General features: G+C 38.6%; 2 protein-coding genes across 6 annotated transcripts in view; one reads left to right on the top strand and one right to left on the bottom strand.

The window, feature by feature from the left end:
- UBE3D (ubiquitin protein ligase E3D) overlaps positions 1-9,195 on the bottom strand; it is a 137,104-nt gene extending 127,909 nt beyond the window's left edge. The window contains exons 1-2 of one of the 2 annotated variants that reach the window (XM_037143798.2): positions 9,001-9,195; positions 3,021-3,217 (exon numbers count right to left, since the gene is read on the bottom strand). In XM_037143798.2, coding sequence (XP_036999693.2) covers positions 3,021-3,217; positions 9,001-9,074 — 271 coding nt within the window. In that variant the 5' untranslated portion in view covers positions 9,075-9,195. The remainder of the gene's footprint in view (positions 1-3,020; positions 3,218-9,000) is intronic. The other variant, XM_037143799.2, reaches the window with a different exon arrangement.
- A 1,757-nt stretch (positions 9,196-10,952) lies between these two features.
- Positions 10,953-22,657, top strand: part of DOP1A (DOP1 leucine zipper like protein A) — a 115,244-nt gene continuing 103,539 nt past the window's right edge. For all 4 annotated transcript variants that reach the window (XM_053664736.1, XM_053664737.1, XM_053664738.1 and 1 more), the window contains exon 1: positions 10,953-11,049. The gene's annotated coding sequence lies outside the window, so the exon portion shown is untranslated. The remainder of the gene's footprint in view (positions 11,050-22,657) is intronic.

Below are 22,657 nucleotides of genomic sequence, written 5' to 3'. Positions count from 1 at the left end.
AGCATAAGGCAGTATGTTCTCTTAGTTTCCTTTATTTTATTCATGGAGGAAAAAAAATCGCCCCCCCCGCCATATCCATGAGGAAATCACACACACACAAATACATGTCTATTTAAAAAATCTAAAGAAATGAGGTTATGTCCACTAGAATCAAGCAATTTATTTACTTATTTATTTATTTTTTAAGATTTTATTTACTTATTTTTACACAGAGGGGAAGGGAGGGAGAAAGAGAGGGAGAAAAACAACTAAATGTGGTTGCCTCTCGCACACCCCTTACCAGGGACCTGGACTGCAACCCAGGCATATGCCCTGACTAGGAATCGAACTAGCCACCCTTTGATTTGCAGGCCAGCACTCAACCACTGAGCCACACCAACCAGGGCAGAATCAAGTAACTTAGATTTGGTTTGTGTTACTTGGTATGGATTGTAAAATTAAGTAGACCTGGGTAAGGCATCCAAAATATTCTTTTCAGAACCAGTAAACAAATTTTCAGTGAAACACTTCCCTCTGCTGGTCACCCAGCATGATCCTCTGGCTCAGGTTCAAGTCAGAACTTTCAGATCAGGGGGCATCCTAATACTTGTGCTGTATCGGACTTTATGTTCCACGTAAGGGTCATAATCAGACCTAGGGTACAGTCAAAACAGTAGAACAGTATAATTACTATCGTCCTTAGAAGAAAGTTTTTATAGTTGAAAAGTCAAGTTTTTAAAAACCCTGAATCACAATGGAATGCTAGAAATTTCAAAACTCACTTCCTACAATACATTCTGATTCAAGTTTACATCAGTATGCATCTATCTGATATTTGTTCATTCAGCACTTATTATGTGGAAAGCACTGAAGCAATTAAGCACCGAGGACTGTTTTGCATACCCCCTTTCATGCACCACAGAACAGGGCTTTGAAAGCTTTTCTTTTCAGATATTTCAGTAAAGCACATTTTAGAAATATAAAGAAACAGGAGACTAATGAATGCAAACAATATGCAAACCGACACACAGCAGTCAATTTATTTTGTCCTCTAGTCAAAACTAAACAATGTTTGATTTTAAATTTTTTTAAATAATTCAAGTTTTGCCATTTGAATATCAGCTGTTGCAGAATATGGGTAGGCAGTAAACCAAGTCTGTGTCCGAAAGGTCTCATGCCTCCTCAGTATGGGACCTAAAATTGTGGTCTCAGAGAACTAGCAGAAAGGAAAACAGCCCACTGTGGCTTTCATGACTGTCATTTCCCAAGTTACGTGCAGACAAAAAAAATTCCTGCTGTGGTTACTATTGTGGTTCATCATTGCTGAAGAGAAGAGATGGCTTGATACCGGCCGGAGGCCCAGGGCTTCCTCCCTGAAATAGCACTCCCTCTGCCTACTACAAGGTATACTCAGGGGGTCTGTTAGTGTGTTTCTCATCTCTGTGACTCATTCTTCTTTCCCTGAATATTCCACCAGTCATTCTTAGTGTTTCTCTTATGCCAAACACTATTTAATCTCCATGACATTTCTTCTTTTCCTTACCTCTTATCCCTAACTCTACCCAACTCACGCTAGTGATTCATCAATCCAGGACATGAGCAAAAAGGGTACAAAACTTCCTCTATCTTCTTTTTCCTTTGAAAAGCGGCAAAGAGACTCCGGGGCACTGAAGTACGCTCCCATCTCTGAAATGGCCCTTCAAAACAGTCCTGCTGACCCCGCCTCCAGGTTCCACGCAGCTCAGATGAAAGGCTTAGTGAAAATGAGGCATCAGGGAAGTCTGAGGGCACAGCTGGAAAACTTAACACCCTCCTCTGATAATGAGCTTAATATCAGTCTGTTACAGCCTTTGTTTCCCATTTTTACATCATTTCAATCCTCCAAAATATATTACTTACATGGTAAGAGATGTAATAGCCAATAATTTTATTCAATAAATTATTCTGAGAAACACTTCTACTATCTTAATGAATCAATGTGCCAGTAACAAAATATTGGACATATGACAAGCACAGCAACAATCAAAATCAAATTATGCATCAAACTCAGTTGCAGAATCTTTATTTGTACGGTTCTATTTGAAAATGTTTCTACATGGATAGGATCATTTCTGCCATTCTGATCAAATATTGCCTCCTCGCCCTGGCTGGTGTGGCTCAGTTGGTTGGAGCGTCATCCCATAACCGAAAGGTTGCAGGTTTGATTCCCTGGTCAGGGCATATGCCTAGGTTGCTGGTTCAATCCTTGGTCCGGAGGCATTATAATCCCAGGTCCAGGCACACATAGAAGGCAACCAATCAATTTTCCTCTCTCACATAGATGCTTCTCTCTCTCCCTTCCTCTCTCTAAGAGAAATAAAAAAATGTCCTCAGGTGAGGATTAAAACAATTTTTTTACATCACTTCCCCTGAATGGCCTCCCCTGACCACTCTCCACCCATCCCCAGATACTCCCCACCCCACTCTTCTGGTTTACTTAGCTCCTAAAGCTTTTCTCTGTATCTAAGTAGTTAACTTGGTCATTATATATTCCCACCCATTAGAATGTAGGCTCCTTGAGGGCAGACTGTTCGCTTTTCTAACCCTAGAACCTAGATCATGCCTAGCAGAGTATAAAGAAATGTTCATTGAGTTCATGAATTTCTAGGAAATGCTTTAAAATAAACTAGGTCTTGCACAAACCATCTGATTTACTCTTCACGTTGGCACTGGGAACCATGCGATTTTACAATTAAAGAGACAAAGCAGGGGTACAGGGGAATCTTTGCATCTTCTGCTCAGTTTTGCTGTGAACCTACTACTGCTCTAAAAAAATAAGTCTGCTGGGAGAAAAAACACTGAAAAACATCCAACAAAACAAAGCCCCAGAAAGGTTAACTCCTAGCTGACAAAGAACCTAGATCCTCTTGACCCTCAGCTCTTCCCATGCCACTGATGAGCAGTTATTTTCACCTGGGAAAAGTTCAGTTTTTTAATGGGAAAATCTCTTTCATTTATAATGAAAAGGTTAATGCAGAAACAGGAGGGCTAGCATTACATACTTGTGCTGAATTCCGCCCGCGCCTGCAGCCGCAGGTGCAGCCCATCGCCGGCAACATACTGCAGCCCGCGGCTGGAGGGAGGTACAAGCCTGACCTCTGCTGGAAGCCAGACCTCTGTGCAGCCTGCAGGGGTTTTCATCTGCAGGGAGGATGGAGTTATAGAGATATCCATGGGCATACCTTCTTCTTTTGGTTCTCTAGTAATAAAAATAAAACACAGAAAAATTATTTCTTATTGCTGAACACCACATGTAAAAAGGAACAAAAACAACCTCATTGCTTCTTCAATAAGGGCCCTACAGTTAACTATCCCAGAAAAATAACAGTGGACCAATTGTAAAACAACAACAAAAAACCCTAACCAAACTAAACCAATAAAAAAAAGTCTATACTAGATTCACACCAAGTCATAGAGCACTTTACATGAAAGCTCTGGGACATATATTTTATTCTTGCTTCTTTTTTATGGTAATGATCCACTTTCAAATGTGCACTTTTTCTCACGGATAGTGATCCTGAGTCCCACCTGTCCCTTCTCTCCTAAAGCTTCCTCCTCCTACGGCTGCCTGGACCTTCCTGTGGCTGCTGCCAGAGCCATTCCACTGGCACAACCTGCCAGGCCGTTTCCTCACGCCCTCCACTGCCTCACACAAGTCTCTCTGACTTCAGCTTCTTCCACACTGGCCTGTCAAATGCCATGCACTTGTTTTTGAAATATTTTTGGAAAGAGAATTCAACAACACAGCATGAAACAGTGGCTTATTCATCTTTGCACCCCTTGACCCTAGCATGGTTTGTATATTCATTCACTCAAACCATCTTTTGGGAGTTCTCTAATGTGGGGCGGAGCTGCAGGTTCCACCCTTTCGTGGGGACTGGGTCTTTAACACCACCCAGCACACGTGTCTGAGGGTACAGTTCTACAACACATCATCTGTATATTGTATTGTGTGTTTACCGCCCAAAGCCAAGTTTCCTTCCATCGCTATTTATCACCCACCTTTTTGTACTTCTAATGCCCCCCCAACCCCCTTTCTGGCAATCAGAAGTCTAGTTTTAAGAAATGATGTTTAAAAAATAATAATCCTCTAACACAGAGATCAGAAAACTTTTTATATTAAAGCCAGATTGTAAATATTTCAGGTTTTGCAGGCCATATACAGTCTCTGTTGCCTATACTACTTTGTGTTTTCCTTCTTTAACAACACTTAAAAAAATGTGAAACCCATTCTTTGCTCACAGGCTGTACCAAAACAGGCCACAGGTTAGATTTGGTCCATGGGCCATAGTTTGCTGACCATTACCTTAAAGATACACAGTTTTTCCACTTTGCTATTTCAGTGATTTTCAAATTGGATTTTCAAATTTCCAGTTAGCACTTGGAAGTGCCAGGAGGGACAGTACTGGGTTCCTAAGCCCCCGCTCTGACTTACAGTTCTCCCCCTTACCCTTCCTGAAAAATTAAGCCAGTTATGTAGGGTGTAACAAGGCAGGCATCTATGCAAAGGTGGGAGAACCGTGGTGGCCTGGGGTATAGTTGAGAAGCTGGGTGAAAAGGCCATTGACCAGAATTTGAGTTTTGGGCACCAGAATAGGAATTCAGTAAATTCCTATGGGGGGCATCCATCATATAGTCTATGAGCTAAGGAGGCCACCCACCAGGGATGTCAGATCCCAAGAGGGATGAGGAGGAAATCTGAGGTGGGGAGAGCTATGCAGGGGGTTTCAGAGCCTATCTTAGCTTAGGCTGCTATAACAAAATGGCATAGACTGGGTGGTTTAAACGAGACAATTATTTCTCGTAGTTCTGGAGATTGGGAAGTCCAAGACCAAGTTGCCAGCCAAGTCTGGTCCTTACTGAGGGCCCTCTTCCTGGCTTACGGATGGCCACCTTCTCACTGTATCTTTAGACGGCAGAGAGAGGAAGCTGTGGTGTCTCTTCTTGTACAGGCATGGCTCCTATCATGGGGGCTCCACCCTCATAACCTCAACTAAAATGAGTATCTACCAAAGGCTTCATCTCTTTAATACCATCACTTTGGGGCTTAGGGTTTCGACACACAAATTTTGAGACACCAACATTCAGTCCAGTCAGTCCATGCAGTTGAGGATACTGAATGGGGAGAAGTCCAACACTGAATAGGGAGAAGGAAGCGGCAAAGGACGTCAGTGGAATATCAGTTACACAGCGGAAAGGTGACTCTGTGTGTCATGAGGATAACAAAAGCCAGGACTGTCACTCTGGGAGAACAGAGTCACAAAGAGGAAAAGGGAGAAAAGCAGAATGGATCCTACAGTGGCAGACTGGAATTGGGAGCATCAGTGTAAAATCATGGTTTTCAATGTATATAAACAAATATGGTAATAAATATAGATGTATATGTATTATGCGTATGTATGATATAGATACAAATAAATAAACACATACATTCCCACATGAACATCACATATGTCACATACACACACACTCTAGTTCTGTTCACTAGTGGGCTTGGGAGAAGTGACACCCCGATGGTAATAAGCACACTTTGTGCTCAGATCTTGATCTCTAAAGATCAGTTTCCACTTAAAATGAACAAGAACAAAACAAAACGGGGTGCCTCGGGAAAATGACTTCATGCAGGCTGGAACAGGAAAAACATGAGATGAGTCTGGAACACCTTGCTGTGCAACAAAGTAAAGAAGCAATCAGTAAATGATAGGGACGTGTCAAAAAGACACACAGAAATCATCTTAAAGGTACCGCCACTGGCCACATCTGCAACTGGCAAAACTTGAACAAGGTTTGAGTATAAGATGATAGTAACAAATTTCCCAATTTTGAGGGTTGCATAGTGGTTATGTAGGAAATGTCCTTATTTGTAGGAAATCAGTAGTAACATACTCAGGTGTGACAGCAACCTACTCTTGAGTTTGCTACTGATCCAAAACAAAGTTTTTGAAATTCCAGCTGTGGGCACCTTTTATAGCTTGAGGCTTTCTCCACTATTCACCTGGTTTCTTTCAGGTGTCAAATCTTGCTTGAAACAACCCAATAACTTCATATCTCACTCTGAGTACCGACTAATGTCCTCTCAGTAGTGTGCAGGACCACTGAAAGGGCTTACCAGAGCCAGCTGTTCAAGTTGTAGGCATTTTGCAAACCAGTTGACCTCACTTTGACAGTTTTGACACCACACAGGGTGGAAGTATTTACACTGTAGGAATCAGTAAGTGCTGCAAATCAGGGAGGTTTGTGTTTGTTTGGTTGCTTTGTTTTCCTGGAAAGCAAGCTATTAAACATTTGCCAGCACACCACTCACTGTATGACCGTTTACTACATGCTCCACCAGCCCACACGCAACTCTGGGAACTAAGCACCCCTTCCCACTCAGAGACAACTGTCTTATACCAGTACCCTAGAGTTCCATACTGCACTTCATTCAATTTGTTACTCAAATGTCGCTTCTGCATTTGGAACACCGATTTGTCATTTTTCTCTCTATCCCCTTTTCTATTTTATTTTTTTCCAGGTGCTTATCTGTATTCAATACAATGAGAATTTTGTTTATTTTGTATATTTTCTGCCTACACGTCACCCACTGACTATAGACTATAACTTCAATGAGAGCAAGTATTTTTGTCTTTGCTGTTATGTCTGTTCACAGCTGTATACCCAGGACTTAATTTGAGTTTTTGGCACTGGAACAGGAATTCAGTAAATATCTGTGATTGAATAAATGAATGGCTTAGATTTATCCCTGAAATGCTAAGTTTAACATAAATAGATTTTTTTCTAATGCAATTAACAGATGTAATGATGAAAGGGAAAATATCACCATCACAATCCATGAAGAAATCATTAGAGAACAGGTATTATCTATTCATGATTAAATCCCTTAAACTAGAAAAGAACTATGCAATCTATCAAACAGATTAGTCAAAAGTCAACTTCATCATACCTAAAGATGAAAGGCTACAGGCATTTCTTTTAAGAATGGGAACAAAAAAAATTCAATCATGTAATGTTAACTGTAAATAACAATATAGAAATTAAAAAATTCTAATTAAAATGCAAAAATCATCAGAATGGTAAAAAAACTTTCGCCAAGTATATGCTATAGAAATTTTATATATAAAGACACAGATTGAGAGTAAAAGGGTAGAAAAAGACATACCATACAAGCAGTATAGTCAACTGATTTCTGAAAAGACACTGGGTTATTTCAATGGAAGAAATGACAGTCTTTTTAACTAATGGCAACAAAACCACTGGATATTCTTAGAGGAGAGAAGAAAAAGAACTTGACCCTTGACTCACTCCAAACATAAAAATAAATTTGATGTATTCATAGACCTAAATGTAAAAGCTAAAACTATATTAACTCTTAAAAATAAACACAGGAAAAAATCTTTATAACCTTAAGGTTGGAAAAGATTTCTTAAGACATGAAAACCAATAACCATTACAGAAAAATGAAATAAACTGGACTTTATAATTAAATTTTTCTGTTCATTAAAAAAGCACTGTTAAGAAAATATAAAAAGGTAAATTACAGATCAAGAGAACACATTCACATACTCACAAGGCAGAAATGAAAAAGGTCTTTTCTCCAGACGATATAAAGAACCCTTTAAATTCAACAATAAGACAAACCTGATTTTTTAATGCCAAAAAATTATACCTTACAAAGGAGCATATATGAATAACCAACAAGGAAATGAAAGGGTACACAATCAGGGAATGCAAATTAAAATGACAACCAGATGATATCACTTTAAACCATTAGAATGACTACAATCAAAAAGTCTGACAACACAATGCAGACGAGAATGCGAAGCAATTGGAACTCTCATTCTTTTCTGGTGAGAGTGTAAAATGGTACAACCACCTTGGAGAACTGTTTGGTGGTAGTTTCTCATAATACAAGAGAACCCTGAAGGGCCCGGGCCCCTTTGATGAAAGGAAGTAGGGAGGCTGTTTTTTGTGTGTGTAAGGTTTGGGTTCCTAATAACCCTACAAAGTAAACTGGAATTAAAGATACTTATCTGAACTCATGATTTGAGAGATAGAAGAGAAATAAATATCCCCATTTTATAGTTGAAAACAAATCAGATTAAGTGATTCCACCTTTGCGAAGAAGCTAAGATTTGAATTCAGTTCTCGTGCAAATTCCAAAACTGCCACATTTGGCCAATTTAAGGAAAAGAGAGAAAGCTAAGCATCAGTCTACCTCTGAGTGGCGCTGTGTAACAATATTTTAATGATTTTAACATTTAATTTATTTGAAACAGTGGTCACAGGGGAAGGGATCCTATAGTACAAAATAAAAGAACACTTTTCCTAACTTTCTCTTGTTTATGTAGTGAATAACAAGTTAAACGTTTTCGGACTTCTCACTGGAACTCGGAACATGAATCAAAGAAAGAACTCCAGTAAGTCTGCAAACTTTGTTAGTCACTCATTGTACTAAACACGTTTTTAACGACTGTGTCAGTTTCTCCGCATAGAACAGTCGGGGCGGGGGGAACCCCACCAACTTTATTTACAAAACAGGAAGCTCTCACTTTGGTGATCCTGTACCCTACAACAAAGATCCGAAAGGAGGTGGAAAAGGTATCGTCCCGCCCCTGTACTGTTTTGTTGGAAACGCCGGACATTGCCATCAGTGTTTTACATCAGTGCTCCTCAAACTTTAATGTGCATCTGAATCCTGGTATGTTAAAATGTATGTAAGTTCTGATTCAGAAGGTCTATTGAGGGGCTGAGGCTGCATTTCTAAAAAGCTCCCAGGTAATGATGAGGTTGTCGAGGGGGAACTATGCAAGAGGCGGCCCTGCACTCGGAGTAATCAAGAGATCTGAACAGATCTGTAAAGCGACTGGAAAGAAATTGTGGGGGGGGGGGGGACCTTCCTAGAGAAGCGGAGACTTTCCGAGTAGCAGAAAAGCGAGCCAGGCACTACGCCTAATAGCCCAACACTTTCACCCCTGGCCTTACCCCAGGATCAGCAGCGCACTCTGCAGCTGTCTGCGTACCTCCAGGAACACGTGCGTCTCTGCCGCCACCGCCATGGCGGGCGCCCAGCCAGAGACCCCGGCCAATCCAAGCCACCAGGTCTTGGACCACCAAAACACGTGCGGCCCGAGCAGAAGCTTTACTAGCGGCGCTTGCAGCGACGGAGGCACTGGGCTCCCGGACCGGATAGCTTGGCTGGAACAGCCATCCAGCCCACAGCGCCACCTGCCTGGCGGAGAGCGCGCTGCCTCGATGACTCGATCAGAGAGGTGTGAGCATTTTCAATGGGTCTGAGCGCTAATGAAAGTGGCCACAGAGAGCCAAATTGTCCTCCCACTCTGCTTCTTATGGGCATGACCTGATGCATTAGTTTCCCTGGAAATGATCTTGAAAATCAGACTCGTTGTAGATTCCTTTGGCTAGCGTGGATAGGGTTGAGGCTGGAAGAGAGAGGCAATACAGGGCAGCTTTCCCCCTGGAGGCCTGAAAGGAGATTTTCCACCTCAAATCCATTGTATTGTCTTGTGTTTTATTTTGCTTTTATGAATGATAGTCCAATTTTTATGAGCTATGGTCAATCGGTCATTTGGTAGCTCTCCTCTGTTTGAGATGTCCAGGATTGACTTGGCATTGCTTCTCAAGTTAGAAAGGATCATTCCGAGACGTAAACAGCTGCAAAAATGTAAGTTTTCTGTTCCCCATGAAGAATAGAGTGTGGTAAAACCAGTAACGTGAATCACAGGATTAGCCATTCCCTATAACCTTTGAGAAAAGGAAGAGAATGATTCCATGTGCATTCACTATTCGCTTTTGCAGAAAAACTGACTTAGAGAAATCTAAATTTCGTTACTACCAAAAGATAATTTTGGAATGTTTGATACAAAATGTATACCTTATATTATAATATACTTATAATAGGACATATTAAAATATAAGGCCATGCTAGCATTATACGAATTATTTAAAAACAAGAGGCTGTTTTTAAAAACAGGAGTGAATGCTCATATACAGAAGATTGTATGTTTATTGATAGTCTACTTTATAATCTCAAGGTCCTAATCACCACACACCAAACATTCATCAGAAGATAAAGACACTTCCTTAGAGACACTAGCTTAAAACAATTTTTCTAAAATTGATATTTGGAATCTTAAAATTTATCATGTTGCTTTCTCAGATTTCTTTATTCCTTACAACATTCAACCACACAGATGAAAAAATTAAGTTTACTGCTATTCCATCTTAAATAATGGTGTTGAAGGGTGATAATTTCAACTCCTCGTATATTCCAGCTTTAATTCTAAAGGCTATTTACGTGCTTAAATACTGACATAATTGGTGTTTGATTTTTTTAAAGATTATATTTTATATACTTACATATTTGTAAAACAATCATTTCATTGTAAACACTGCAATCCTACTTTTAGTAACTGTGATTTAGAGAGTTTTAGACGCAAACAGACCAAAGCTAATCACTATTTGTCTCCTAACCTTTCAAGTCTTCTAACCTCTCTGAGCCTCAAGCTCTTTATAATACAAAGATATTATTTAAATTATACTTAAATAATTATGTAAGTATAATTTAAGAGCTTAAATAATTAAATTATTTAAGTATAATTTATAAATAATTAAATTATTTAAGTATAATTTAATTATTTAAGTAATGTTTAACAGCTGTTTTCAATTCCTAACATCCCTCTAAACCCTCCATCAGGGCAGGGCTGGCGCTAGCGAGTTGAAAACACCTGCTGTCTTAAATGAACCCCTTTCCAGGCCCACTTCCGCAGTTGGTGGCCCTGAACTGCTTCCCTGAAGGTCCGCTTGAGGGCGCTGTGGCGACAATTAGTGCCGGAGACTAGAAAGGGACTGGGCGTGGAGATCGAGGTCGTCGACGTCAACGCCGGCGTGGGCAAGGGCGCCGGCGCAGTGCACTCTGGGAGCTGTCACCGGGCCCTCCGGTTTTTGGCCTCCGCGTAGCTGCCGCGGTTGCCAGGAGAGCGGCGCCGACGGGAGCAGCTGTGCCGGCAGCAGGTAACGGTGTCCCCGCCCCCAAAGTGCTCGCAGGGCCAGCTGCTGGTCCAGAGCAGCTTCCCCGGCCAGCTTCCCCCGGCCTGGCTCTTCCAGGAGCCCTGGGGGCATCCCCGCGGGTCGGGTTGCTGTGGCGTGGGGGGTGTTGCCGCCCTGGCCCCGCCTGGTGCCGGGGAGCCTGGTGGCGGTCCTCCGGGTTCTGGGAAGTGGAGCCGCGCCGGCCCCGCGTGGGGGAGCGGGGCGGAGGTTGGAGAGCGACCAAGAGCGAGGTGGCCGCAGGCGTGGCTGGGGCGTGGGGTGCGTGATCCCCAGCCACGGGCGCTGCGGCGGCGAAGTGCGCAGTGCTGGAGTGGAGGTCGCACCTGTGTGATAAAGGCGCGCAGCGTTACCTCTTTGTTGGCACAATCAAGGCCTCGTGTAGTGCCATTAATTTGTTGGGTTCTTTCAATATTGTGACACGAGTGGTAGCAATAGTTAAAGGTCGTTGTGGGGGATGGAAAAGAGTGCAAGAAGTTTATTACAGGAAGTCAGATTAGTCATAAGGAAGTTGTTGACAGTTATCACTTTTGATTCTCAAGGCTTTTAAAGTTGCAACATAACAATAGTTACTTGTTCCGTCTCTTCCATTCTCCCTTACCCTTATGGGGAGGGTAGTGGCACACAACTATACATTTTTAAAGCTAGGTAAACTTTGTGTTGATTATTCTACATTATCTTAGAGTCCTATGGAGTTTGAGAAGTACAGAAATTGGAAAAATCTGATTTGAAGACTAGTTAAAGTAATCAAAACTTATTTTTATTATCTCACACACACGTTAGGAAACTGCCTGACACATAAGCCCTGAACTAAAGAAAAACAAAAATCTCTCAATTTCGATGTTGTTGGCCCTCTTTTATGCAAACATAAGATCTTAATTTTATTATGTTTTTAGCTCTTAATTTTAATATGAATAACATGTCAGCATTAGGTGCTAAGTAACTCACCACCTGATAAACAACACAGTGTGATTCGTTGTGCTAACAGGAGTTGTAACAAGACTTAATTAACACCAAGTTGTACAAATTCTTCATTTTTTTATTGATTACTTTTAGCTACCACTCTAAACTACATCATTCCCTAGAATTGCTAAACAATAGCAAATCTCCAGGTGGATCTGGTCATTGGGAACTAGAGTTTTGAAGGAAAAATTAAAAACACCTGTTAGTACACAAACTAGAAAATGTGACACCATAACAAAAATGTTAAATGTAAACTAAACGTTAATTAAATGTTTGACTATATAAAATCAAAGGAACCCTATATTAATGGAAGGAGCTCTAGCCTAGGAATGAGAGATTTAAGTCCTTCGTTCTGCTAACCTATTATAATGTCTGTAGGCCTCAGTTTTGTCATCTAAGGTATTTTCATAAGATCAGAGTTTTATGTTTCCCTCTGAACAATATCAATAATAGCCTCACTGCCTCCCAGATAGTGTTCTATGGCAAATAACTTGGGAGCACATTGGCTTTAATCAAGAGTTTAACTTTTCATTTGCTTTTAACTGCAGGACTTCTCAAAACTTTTACTACTGTGCTTATATGGTTTCCTAAACTTTGGGCAGAGAGCCTATTTTCTTATTGCCACCCTGTTAACATCTCCTAAACTATAATTACTACAGGTCCTTGAATAACACTGTTTCTTTTGGTTTGGTTCCCTTATATCATTGCTGTAGGAACATATTCATGGCAATCATAATGTGGTAAAATTGGTTTTGTTGCATATCATTTCACCTCAGTTCCAAGAACTGACTTACTGTATGTAGAATGATAATTTAAAAGTTGTAGTACTTGAGCTGAGTACCCCTTCAACTCTGAAAGTGCCCACACAGCTTTCAGGTTAAGTTTTCTGGAGTGTGAAAATCTAGTGGCAACTCACTGGTATAACAAACTTACATTTTCCTTACTAAAATATTAAGTATCCACATAGGTTTCTGTGGACATAGGACATCCACATAGGTTAATGCTTTGATTTGTATCTTCTTTTTGTCTGGTCTCTTTATGCTTTTTTATAACCTTAATCCATGTTTTAAATTCGATTTTATGGTCACGTTATTAAGAATGGCATTGTGAAGATCCAACAAGTAAAGACTTTTAATAATGGTATTATTTTTTACTACGAATGATTTCACTGTCTAGTCATAAATTCTTAAACTATGGAATGTAACAAAAACTACTTGAAATGTAGTTTATAATTAATAACTAAATGTTAACAGGTCAGATCGTTGAAAAGAATTAAAGGTTAAAAGGCACATTCTAAGACAGTTTCTCAGTTTCACTACCATCAGGATCTAAGTGTTGGATACAATCTTAAATAATTTTGCTAAATTCTGTCGGGTATCATTAGCACACAACCCCAGTGGCTACTTCTTTTACTCTGTCACCTTGTTAGAGATGAGTGTTTTATTGTACTCCTTTGTTGGGGGGGGGAATAAGGAGGTGGGGGTAGTAACATTTGATTTTAATAGGTGAACCTTAATTTAGGTAAGTTCTCTCCCTGAAAAGAAACTGTTATGAAGAAATAAAGAGTTGCTATTTTTATGTAATAGCAAACAGTTTTTATGAAAATATATTATATGAAATAAGTACTTTTGATCTTGCCTTTAAACGTGATTCCCTTTTCTACTTATTGTATTCACCTCCCCCCATCCCCCACTGGAGCTAGTCAAGCTGGAAACCTCAATGACTTTTCATTGCATAGGTTAAAGAAATGGTATCAAATTTATTACGGAAAAATTTATATATAACAGTGTGCACTCATGTTTTAGTGCATTATGTACACACCCATGTCACCACCACCAAAATCAAAATTTTAAAGTTGCCACCACTTAGGCCTATATTGTTAAGTTTTTGTTCTCTTCACATGCTCTGTCCCTCTATGACTAAATCATATCTGTTGAGTCCTAGCTCAAATGCTACTATGTCTATGAATCCTGTTTTTGATTAACTCATTTCGAAGTAATTTCCTTTACTGCTGATTTTCCATATACATTTCTTTGAGCATCCTTTTTTGTCCATGGTGGCTAAACAAAAGGTATGCTCGTAATTGACACTTATATTTATTTGTTGACTCAATGGAAAAGTGTATTATTTCTCAAACTTCAGTCACATTTTTATCTGTTTTTAATTTTTTTCAATTAGAGTTTATATTCAGTATTATTTTGCATTAGTTTCAGGTGTACAGCATAATGGTTAAACAAGCATATACTTTATAAAGTGTTCCCCCTGATATTTCCAGGACTCACCTGGCACCATTCACAGTTATTACAATATTATTGACTACCCTATTTTGCCATGTATAATGTACACTTTTTGGCCCAAATTTTTTTGGGAAAATAAGGATGCACATTATACATGGGTAGTACTAATTCTATATTTATATAAATATTAATTCCATTATGTTTATGCATTAAAAGTGTAACTCTGAAAAGCAATTACAATATCCATATGCAAAATAATATCCTAGAAAAATGATAATCAGTTCTATTGAACTTTTTTAATTGAATTAAACAATGGAAAATTAAATAAATAAATTGAAGTGAAAGATTTGTTTTCTGAAAGTTTGGGCTAAAAATGTGGGTGCACATTATACACACCCAAATATTGTATATTCATATGCTATATATTTTTCTCAATTACTAGTAACTACCAACCTTTGCTTCTCAGTCCCTTGACATTTTTCACCCAGTCCCCCAAACTCTCTTCTCTCTGGCAGCCATCAGTCTGTTTTCTGTATCTATGAGTCCATTTGTGTTTTGTTGGTTCATTTATATTGTTCTTTAGATCCAAACATAAGTGAAATCATACAGTGTTTCTCTTCTCTGACTTATTTCTATGCTGCCACAAATTTCACTTTTAATGGTCGAGTAATATTTCATTGTATGTATGTACCATAGCTTTTTTATGCATTCATCTATTCATAGACACTTGGGTTGCTGCCATAGCTTTGATATTGTAAATAATGCTGCAGTGAACATAGGGGGAAGAATATATCCTTTCAAGTTAGTGTTTTGGGTTTCTTTAGATATATACCCAGAAGTGGAATTACTGTGTCATAAGGCAGTTCTATTTTTAATTTTTTGAGGAACCTCCATACTGTTTTCCACAGTGACTGCATCAATCTGCATTCCCACCAACAGCATACAAGGATTCCCTTTTCGCCATATCCTTGCCAACACTTGTTGTGTATTGATTTATTGATGATAGCCATTCTGACAGGTATGGGGTGATACTTCTCTGTGGCTTTAGTTGGCATTTCTCTAATAATTAGTGACTTTGAGTATATTTTCATATGTCTACTGGACATCTGTCTGTCCTCTGGAGAAACATCTATTCAGGTTTTTTAAGCATATTGTTTAATGGATTGTTTAAGGTTATTGCATTTTATAAGTTCTTTATAAATTGTGGGTTTTAACCCCTCATTAGGTGTATCATTGGAGAATATGTTTTCCCATTCAATGGGTTATGTTTCATTTTTCTGGTGGTTTCCTTTCCTATTAAAAATATTTGAGCATAATGTAGTCACATTTTTTTATTTTTACTTTTGTTTCCCTAGCCCAAGCAGTTATATCAGAAAAAATACTGCTGGCTGACATTTCCAAGATTTTACCACCCATATTTTCTTCTAGGATTTTCATGTTTTCAAGTCTAACATTTAAGTGTTTAATCCATTTTAAATGTATTCTTGTGTATGGCGTAAAAAGGTGGTCTAGTTTCATTGTTTTTTTGCACATACCTGCCCAATTTTCCCAACACCGTTTATTGAAGAGACTGTCTTTACCCCATTGTATGTTTTGCCTCCGTTGACAAATACTAATTTACTAGAAAAGTGTGGAGTTATTTCTAGGCTCTCTTTCTGTTCACTGATCTGTAGGTTTGTTTTTATGCCAGTACCATGCTGTTTTGAGTACTGTGACCTTGTAGTATAGTTTGATGTTAGGTAGTGTGATTCCTCTGACTTTATGTGTTGCTAGGAATTTATTTCTTCCACATTGTCCAATTTGTTGGCATATCGATCGGTATTCAAATATTTTCTTATACTTTTTATTTCTGTGGTGTCAGTTCTCTTTCTGGTTTTGAGTTCTCTCTCTTTTTCTGATAAGACTGGCTAAAGATTTCTCAGTTTTATTTATATTTTCAAAGACCTAGTCATGGTTTCATTGAATATTTCATTTATTTCTCTTTTGGTCTTTATTAATTTCCTTTTGTCTAGTCACTTTGGGCTTTGCTTATTTGTTTTTCTAGTTTCTTCGATTGTAAGATTAATTGTTTGAGATTTTTCTTGTTTCTTGAGGTAGGCCTGTAATGCTATAAATTTCCCAGTTAGGACTCCATTCGCTGTTACAGATTTTGGCTTATCATGTTTTTATTTTAATCTGTCTCAAGATATCTTTTGATTTTGTCCTTGATCTCATTGTTAATCCATTCATTGTTTAATAATATGTTATTTAACCTCCATGTGTTTGTGTGTTTTTCAGTTTTTTTCTTATAATTTCTAAATAGTTTCTTTCATACTGTGCAGTCAGAGAAGATACTCAATATGATTTCAGTCTTCTTACATTTATTAAGACTTGTTTCACATCCTAACATGCGGTCTGTCCTAGAATATGTTCTATGTGCACTTTAAAAGAACATATATTATGCTTTTGAGGGATGAAATGCTGTGAGGATGTCAGTTAAATTTGTCTGATATAGTGTGTCATTTAAGGGTGATGTCAAACTTCAGTCATTTTTATATCATCCCCCAAATTCTGGCCACAACTGCATCTTTTTTGTATACTTATTTCCTTAATATTTCTTTATATCAATGTGATTATTAAAAATTTTAAAGAAAACTTGAAATAACCACCATAAATAAAAAGCAATTATTATGTGTTGCTAAAAAAAGGTAGACATATAGATGAAAATGATCGAAACAAAACATTGTGGTTAAATTCTACCTAGAATTAATTTACTGCTGAAGACTGTAGCTTGATATTTACTGGGTCTTTTTTTTGGGGGGGGGGTGTTTTTTTGCTCAAAAGGAAGATTAGAAAAAAAATTATAGAGGTGTTGGTAACACCAGTCTGAGACTTCCTGATGTAGTTTGAGGAATTAAAATAGAATGAAGGGGAAATAATTTACTTACTTGACTCCATGTTCCTTGTCCTTTAGACCCATAAAATTATCTTATATTTGGTTGGTGGCCAGAATTTTGCGAGATACTGTGCTATACAGGGCTTGCAAATTCCTTAGAATTTTATCTGTGAATGAACTGGGAAACAAAGCCTGAGTTCTCATCTAAAAGATATATTAAAGTTTAACTTTAAAAATACAGTATGAAGATAACATGTCATTATTATTATTGAATCATAAGTGTCTGTTTTTATCAAAAAAACTTTTAATGTTACTTTTACAAGTAAGGCACCATTATCTCTTTGTTCTTTGTGTATATTAACTTTAAGATAAACCTTTAAATCTAAAAATAAATCTAAATCTAAAGGGACAGGCAGTCTTTTATGATAAAATGATGATTGTATGAAATATTGATTATATAATGTTTATCTGGCAAAGCTCCTGTAAGAGTAGATGATGTAATAAGCTTTGATGTAATTAAAAGGATCTGATATCTTTTATTCCTTTATTCTTTTTCTTTAATAGTTTATTCTTTATCATATCTTTTCCATTACGATTTATCTACCATATACCCCTTCTCCTCCACCCACCACTCCCCACTGTAGTCAACACATTGTTGTCTTTGTCCATGAGTCCTTTTTACTTTTTGCTGAGTCCCTCCTCCACTACCCTGCCCTCTGGGGCTGTCAGCCTGCTCTCTAAGACTGTGTCTCTATTTTGTTTGTTAGTTCAGCTTGTTCATTAGATTCCACGTATTGAGTGAAATCATATGGTATTTATCTTCCTCTGACCGTCATATTTCACATAACATGATGCTGTCCAGGTCCATCCATACTGTCTACAGGGTAAAAGTTTCTTCTCTTTTAAGAGTGAGTAGTATTCCATTATGTAAATGCCCACAGCTGTTTAATCCACTTAATCTACTCATGGACACTTGGGCTGCTTCCAAATCTTGGCTATTGTAAATAATGCTGCAGATGAACATGAGGTGCTGATATTCTTTCGAATTAGTGTTTTGGGTTTTATTGGATAAATTCCCAGAAGAGGAATTGCTGGGTCATAAGGCAGTTCCATTTTTAATTTTTTGAGATGACTCTATACTGTTTTCCACAGTGGCTACACCAATGTGCATTCCCACCAACAGTACCAAAGGGCTTCCCTTTTTCTATATTCTTGCCAGCACTTGTTTGTTGATTTATTGATGATGGCCATTCTGACAGGTGTGCGATGGTATCTCATTGTGCTTTTAATTTGCATTTCTCTGATCGTTAGTGATGTCGAGCATCATTTTATATGTGTATTGGCTATCTGTATGTTCTTTTTGGAGAACTCTCCAGGTCCTGTGTCCATTTTTTATTTGGGTCATTGTGGGGTTTTTTGTTTTGTCTTTGGTGTTAAATTTTATAAGTACTTTAAAATTTTTGGATATTAACCCCTTATCAAAATTATCGGCCAGTATGTTCTCCCATTTAGTAGGTTGTCTTTTTATTTTCTTGATGGTTTCCTTTGCCATGCAAAAATATTTTAGTTTGATGTAGTCCTGTTTATTCACTTTTTAAAAAATTCTCCTTGCCTGAGGAGCTATAGCAAAACAATTATTGCTATGAGTAATGTTTGAGATTTTACTGCCCATGTTTTCTTCCAGGATTTTATGTTTTTGAGTCTAAAATTTAATTCTTTAATCAATTTTGAATTTATTCTAATGTGTGGCATAAGAAGGTGGTCATGTTTTATTTTTCTATACATATCTTTCCAATTTTCCCAACACCTTTTATTGAATAAACTATCATTAGCCCAATGTATGTGCTTGCTACTCTGTCAAATATTAATGGACTCTATATGTATTGGTTTATTTCTGGGCTCTCTATTCTGTTTCATTCATCTCTGTGTCTGTTTTTATGCCAGTACCATGCTGTTTTGATTACAATGGCCTTATAGTATAGTTTGATATTAGGTATTGTGATTCCTCCATATTGGTTCTTCTCTCTCAAGATCACTGTAGCTATCAAGGTTTCTTGTGGTTCTATATAAATGTTTCAAATGTTTGTTGTAGTTCTGTGAAATACCTCATTGGTATCTTGATAAGAATTTTGTTGAATTTATAAATTGCTTTGGGTAGTAGGGACATTTTAATGATGTTAATTCTTCCTATCCATAAACACAGTATATGCTTACACTTATTTGTGTCTTCTTCAGTTTTTTTTGTCAGTGCCATATATTTTTTAGTATAGGTCTTTTACATTCTTGGTTAAATTTACTCCTGGGTATTTTATTTTTTTAATCAGTTGTGAATGGGGAGTTTTCTTAATTTCTCTTCCTGATAGTTTATTATTGGCATATAAAAACACAATCGATGTCTGGATATTAATTTATATCCTGCTACTTTACTGAAGTCATTTATTAGTTCCAGTAGTTTCTTGGTGAGATCTTTAGTGTTCTCTGTATGTCATGTCTTCTGCAAGTAATGACAGTTTTACTTCTTCCTCTCCAATTTGGATGCCTTTTATATGTCCATCTTGTCTGATGCTGTGGCTAGGACTTCCAGTGCTGTGTTGAATAAGAGAGGCAAAAGTGGACATCCCTGTCTGTTTCAGATCTAAAGGGCAACACTCACAGTGGGTTTGTCATATGTGGCCTTTATTACACTTAGGTTTGTTTCCTCTAATCCCACTTGACTAAGAGTTTTTATCACACATGGGTGCTGGATTTTATCAGATGCTTTTTCTGCATTTGTTGATACATTTAGTTGTTTTTATCTTTCATAATGCTTATGTGGTATGTCTCATTTATTGATTTGTGAATGTTGTCCCAACCCAGAATAAATGCCACTTGATCATGATGTGTGATCTTTTTGATGTACAGCTGTATTCGGTTTGCTAACATTTTGTTGATGACTTTACCATCTATGTTCATTAGGGATATTGGCCTATAATTTTTTTATAGTGTCTTTTATGGTTTTGGAATTTGGATAATGCTGGCCTCATAAAATGAGCTTGGGAGTCTTCCCTCCTATTGAGTATATTTGGGATAGTTTGTGAAGGAGCGGTGTTAGTTTTTCTTGGAATGTTGGATAAAATTCACCTGTGAAATCATCCAGTCCAGGGCTTTTGTTTGTTGGGAGTTTTTTAATTGCCACTCCTATTTTATGAGTTGTAATTTCTCTGTTCAGATTCTCCAGTTCTCCCTGATTTGGTTTGGAATATTGTATTTTTCTAGGAATTTATCCATTTTGTCCAGATTGTCCAGTTTGTTGGCATATAGTTGTTTGGAATATTTTTAATATATTTTATTGATTATGCTATTACAGTTGACCTATTTCCCCCTCTTCACTCCTCTCCACCCTGCACACCTCCCACCCACATTCCCCACCCTTTAGTTCATTTCCATGTGTCGTAAGTTCCTTAACTTCTACATTTCCCATACTATTCTTACCCTTCCCCTATTTTCTACCTACCGTCTATACTACTTATTCTCTGTACCTTTTCCCACTCTCTCCTCCTCCCTCTTCCCTGTTGCTAACCCTCCATGTGATTTTCATTTCTGTGGTTCTGTTCCTCTTCTAGTGGTTTGCTTAGTTTGCTTTTGTTTCAGGTGTGGTTGTTAATAACTGTGAGTTTGCTGTCTTTTTACTGTGCGTATTTTTATCTTCTTTTTCATAGCTAAGTCCCTTTAACATTTCATATAATAAGGGCTTGGTGATGATGAACTCCTTGAACTTGACCTTATCTGAGAAGCACTTTATCTGCCCTTCCATTCTAAATGAAATCTTCGCTAGATAGAGCAATCTTGGTTATAGGTCTTTGGATTTCATGACTCGGAATACTTCTTTCCAGCCCCTTCTTGCCTGTAAGGTCTCTTTTGAGAAATCTGCTGACAGTCTGATGGGAACTCCTTTGTAGGTGACTGTCCCTTTATCTCTTGCTGCTTCTAGGATTCTCTCCTTCATTTGAATCTTGGCTAATGTAATGATGATGTGCCTTGGTGTGTTTCTTCTTGGGTCCAACTTCTTTGGGACTCTCTGAGCTTCCTGGATTTCCTGGAAGTCTACTGCCTTTGCTAGATTGGGGGAATTCTCCTTTATTATTTGTTCAGATGAGTTTTCCACTTGCGGCTGTTCCTCTTCCCCTTCTGGTATTCCTATAATTCGGATGTTGGGATGTTTAAAGATGTCCAGAAGGTTCCTAAGCCTCTTCTCATTATTTCGAATTCTTGTTTCTTCATTCTTTTCTGTTTGGTTGTTTCTTTCTTCCTTCTGTTCCACTCCACTGATTTGAGTCCTAGTTTCCTCTCCATCACTATTGGTTCCCTGTGCATTTTCCTTCATTTCACTGAGTGTAGCCTTCATTTTTTAAATCTAATTTGTGACCAAAATCAAGCCATTCTGTGAGCATCCTGATCACCAGTGCTTTGAACTGTGCATCTGATAGGTTGGCTATGTCTTGGTCACTTAAAAGTATTGGCTCTGGGGCTTTGATCTGTTCTTTTGTTTGAGCCATTTTTTTGTCTTGTTGTGCCTGTTACATAGTGAGGGGCAGAGCCTTAGGTCTTCACGGGGGGGGGGGGGGGACGCAACCCAGTTGCTGGGTTGTGACTCTGTACGTGGGGGCGGGGTCTGAGAGGGAACAGTGGCTCTTGCTGCACTCTCCCTGGAATTTCAGTTCCTTCTGCTGCTTCCCACAAGCAAACCGGGCCCTTCCGGTGCTGGTTCCTGGGTGGGTGGGCTTGTGTACATTCTAGAACCCTGTGGGTCTCTCCCTTGAATTCTTCTGTGAGGCTGGGAGTCCCTCTGGGTACCTCAACCCCCACAAGTTTTTTCAATCAGTGCTTTTAGGCTTTATTTCCCAGCGCAGGGGCCTGGGTTACGTGGTCTGTCTTATTCCGCATTTTTGCCTGGTTTATCTGCACTCAAATGTGCGTCCTCGGTCAGCCACGAGCCTTGCTCACCTCACTGGGTCTGCTCGTTCCCATACCGCACGTGGGGTCTGCTAACCGCCACCCGTATGCACAGTCTACCAGCCACTGCTTTCACTTGCTGCGACCCCTCTCCGATGGCTGCCAACTCTGCCCCTCTTACCATTCTGAATGAATGGTTGTCGGACTTCCATGTAGTTCAGTTTTCTGTAAGTTCTGATTGTTTTTTTGCTTCTAAATTTTTGTCGTCCTTAATTTTGGTTGTGCGAGGAGGTACAGTGCATCTACCTACGCCTCCATCTTGGCCATGCCCAGCCTCATTCTGTTCAAAATATTTTTTTTTACAATCCTTTGCATTGCTTTGGTGTCAGTTGTTACTTCTCTTTCATTTATGATTGTATTTATTTGGGTCCTCTTTTTTTTTTGATGAGTCTGATTAAAAGTTTGTTAATATTGTTTAGCTTTTCAAAAAACTAGCTCTTGGATTTGTTGCTCTTTTGTATTGTTCTCTTAGACTCTATTTCACTTATCTCTGCTCTGACCTTTATTA

Source organism: Artibeus jamaicensis, unplaced genomic scaffold, assembly GCF_021234435.1.
Source record: "Artibeus jamaicensis isolate MK-2021 breed Jamaican fruit bat unplaced genomic scaffold, CSHL_Jam_final contig_387, whole genome shotgun sequence".
Lineage (NCBI taxonomy): Eukaryota > Metazoa > Chordata > Mammalia > Chiroptera > Phyllostomidae > Artibeus > Artibeus jamaicensis.
The sequence above is the reverse complement of the archived record's forward strand: the minus strand, read 5'-3'. Positions and strand labels throughout refer to the sequence as shown.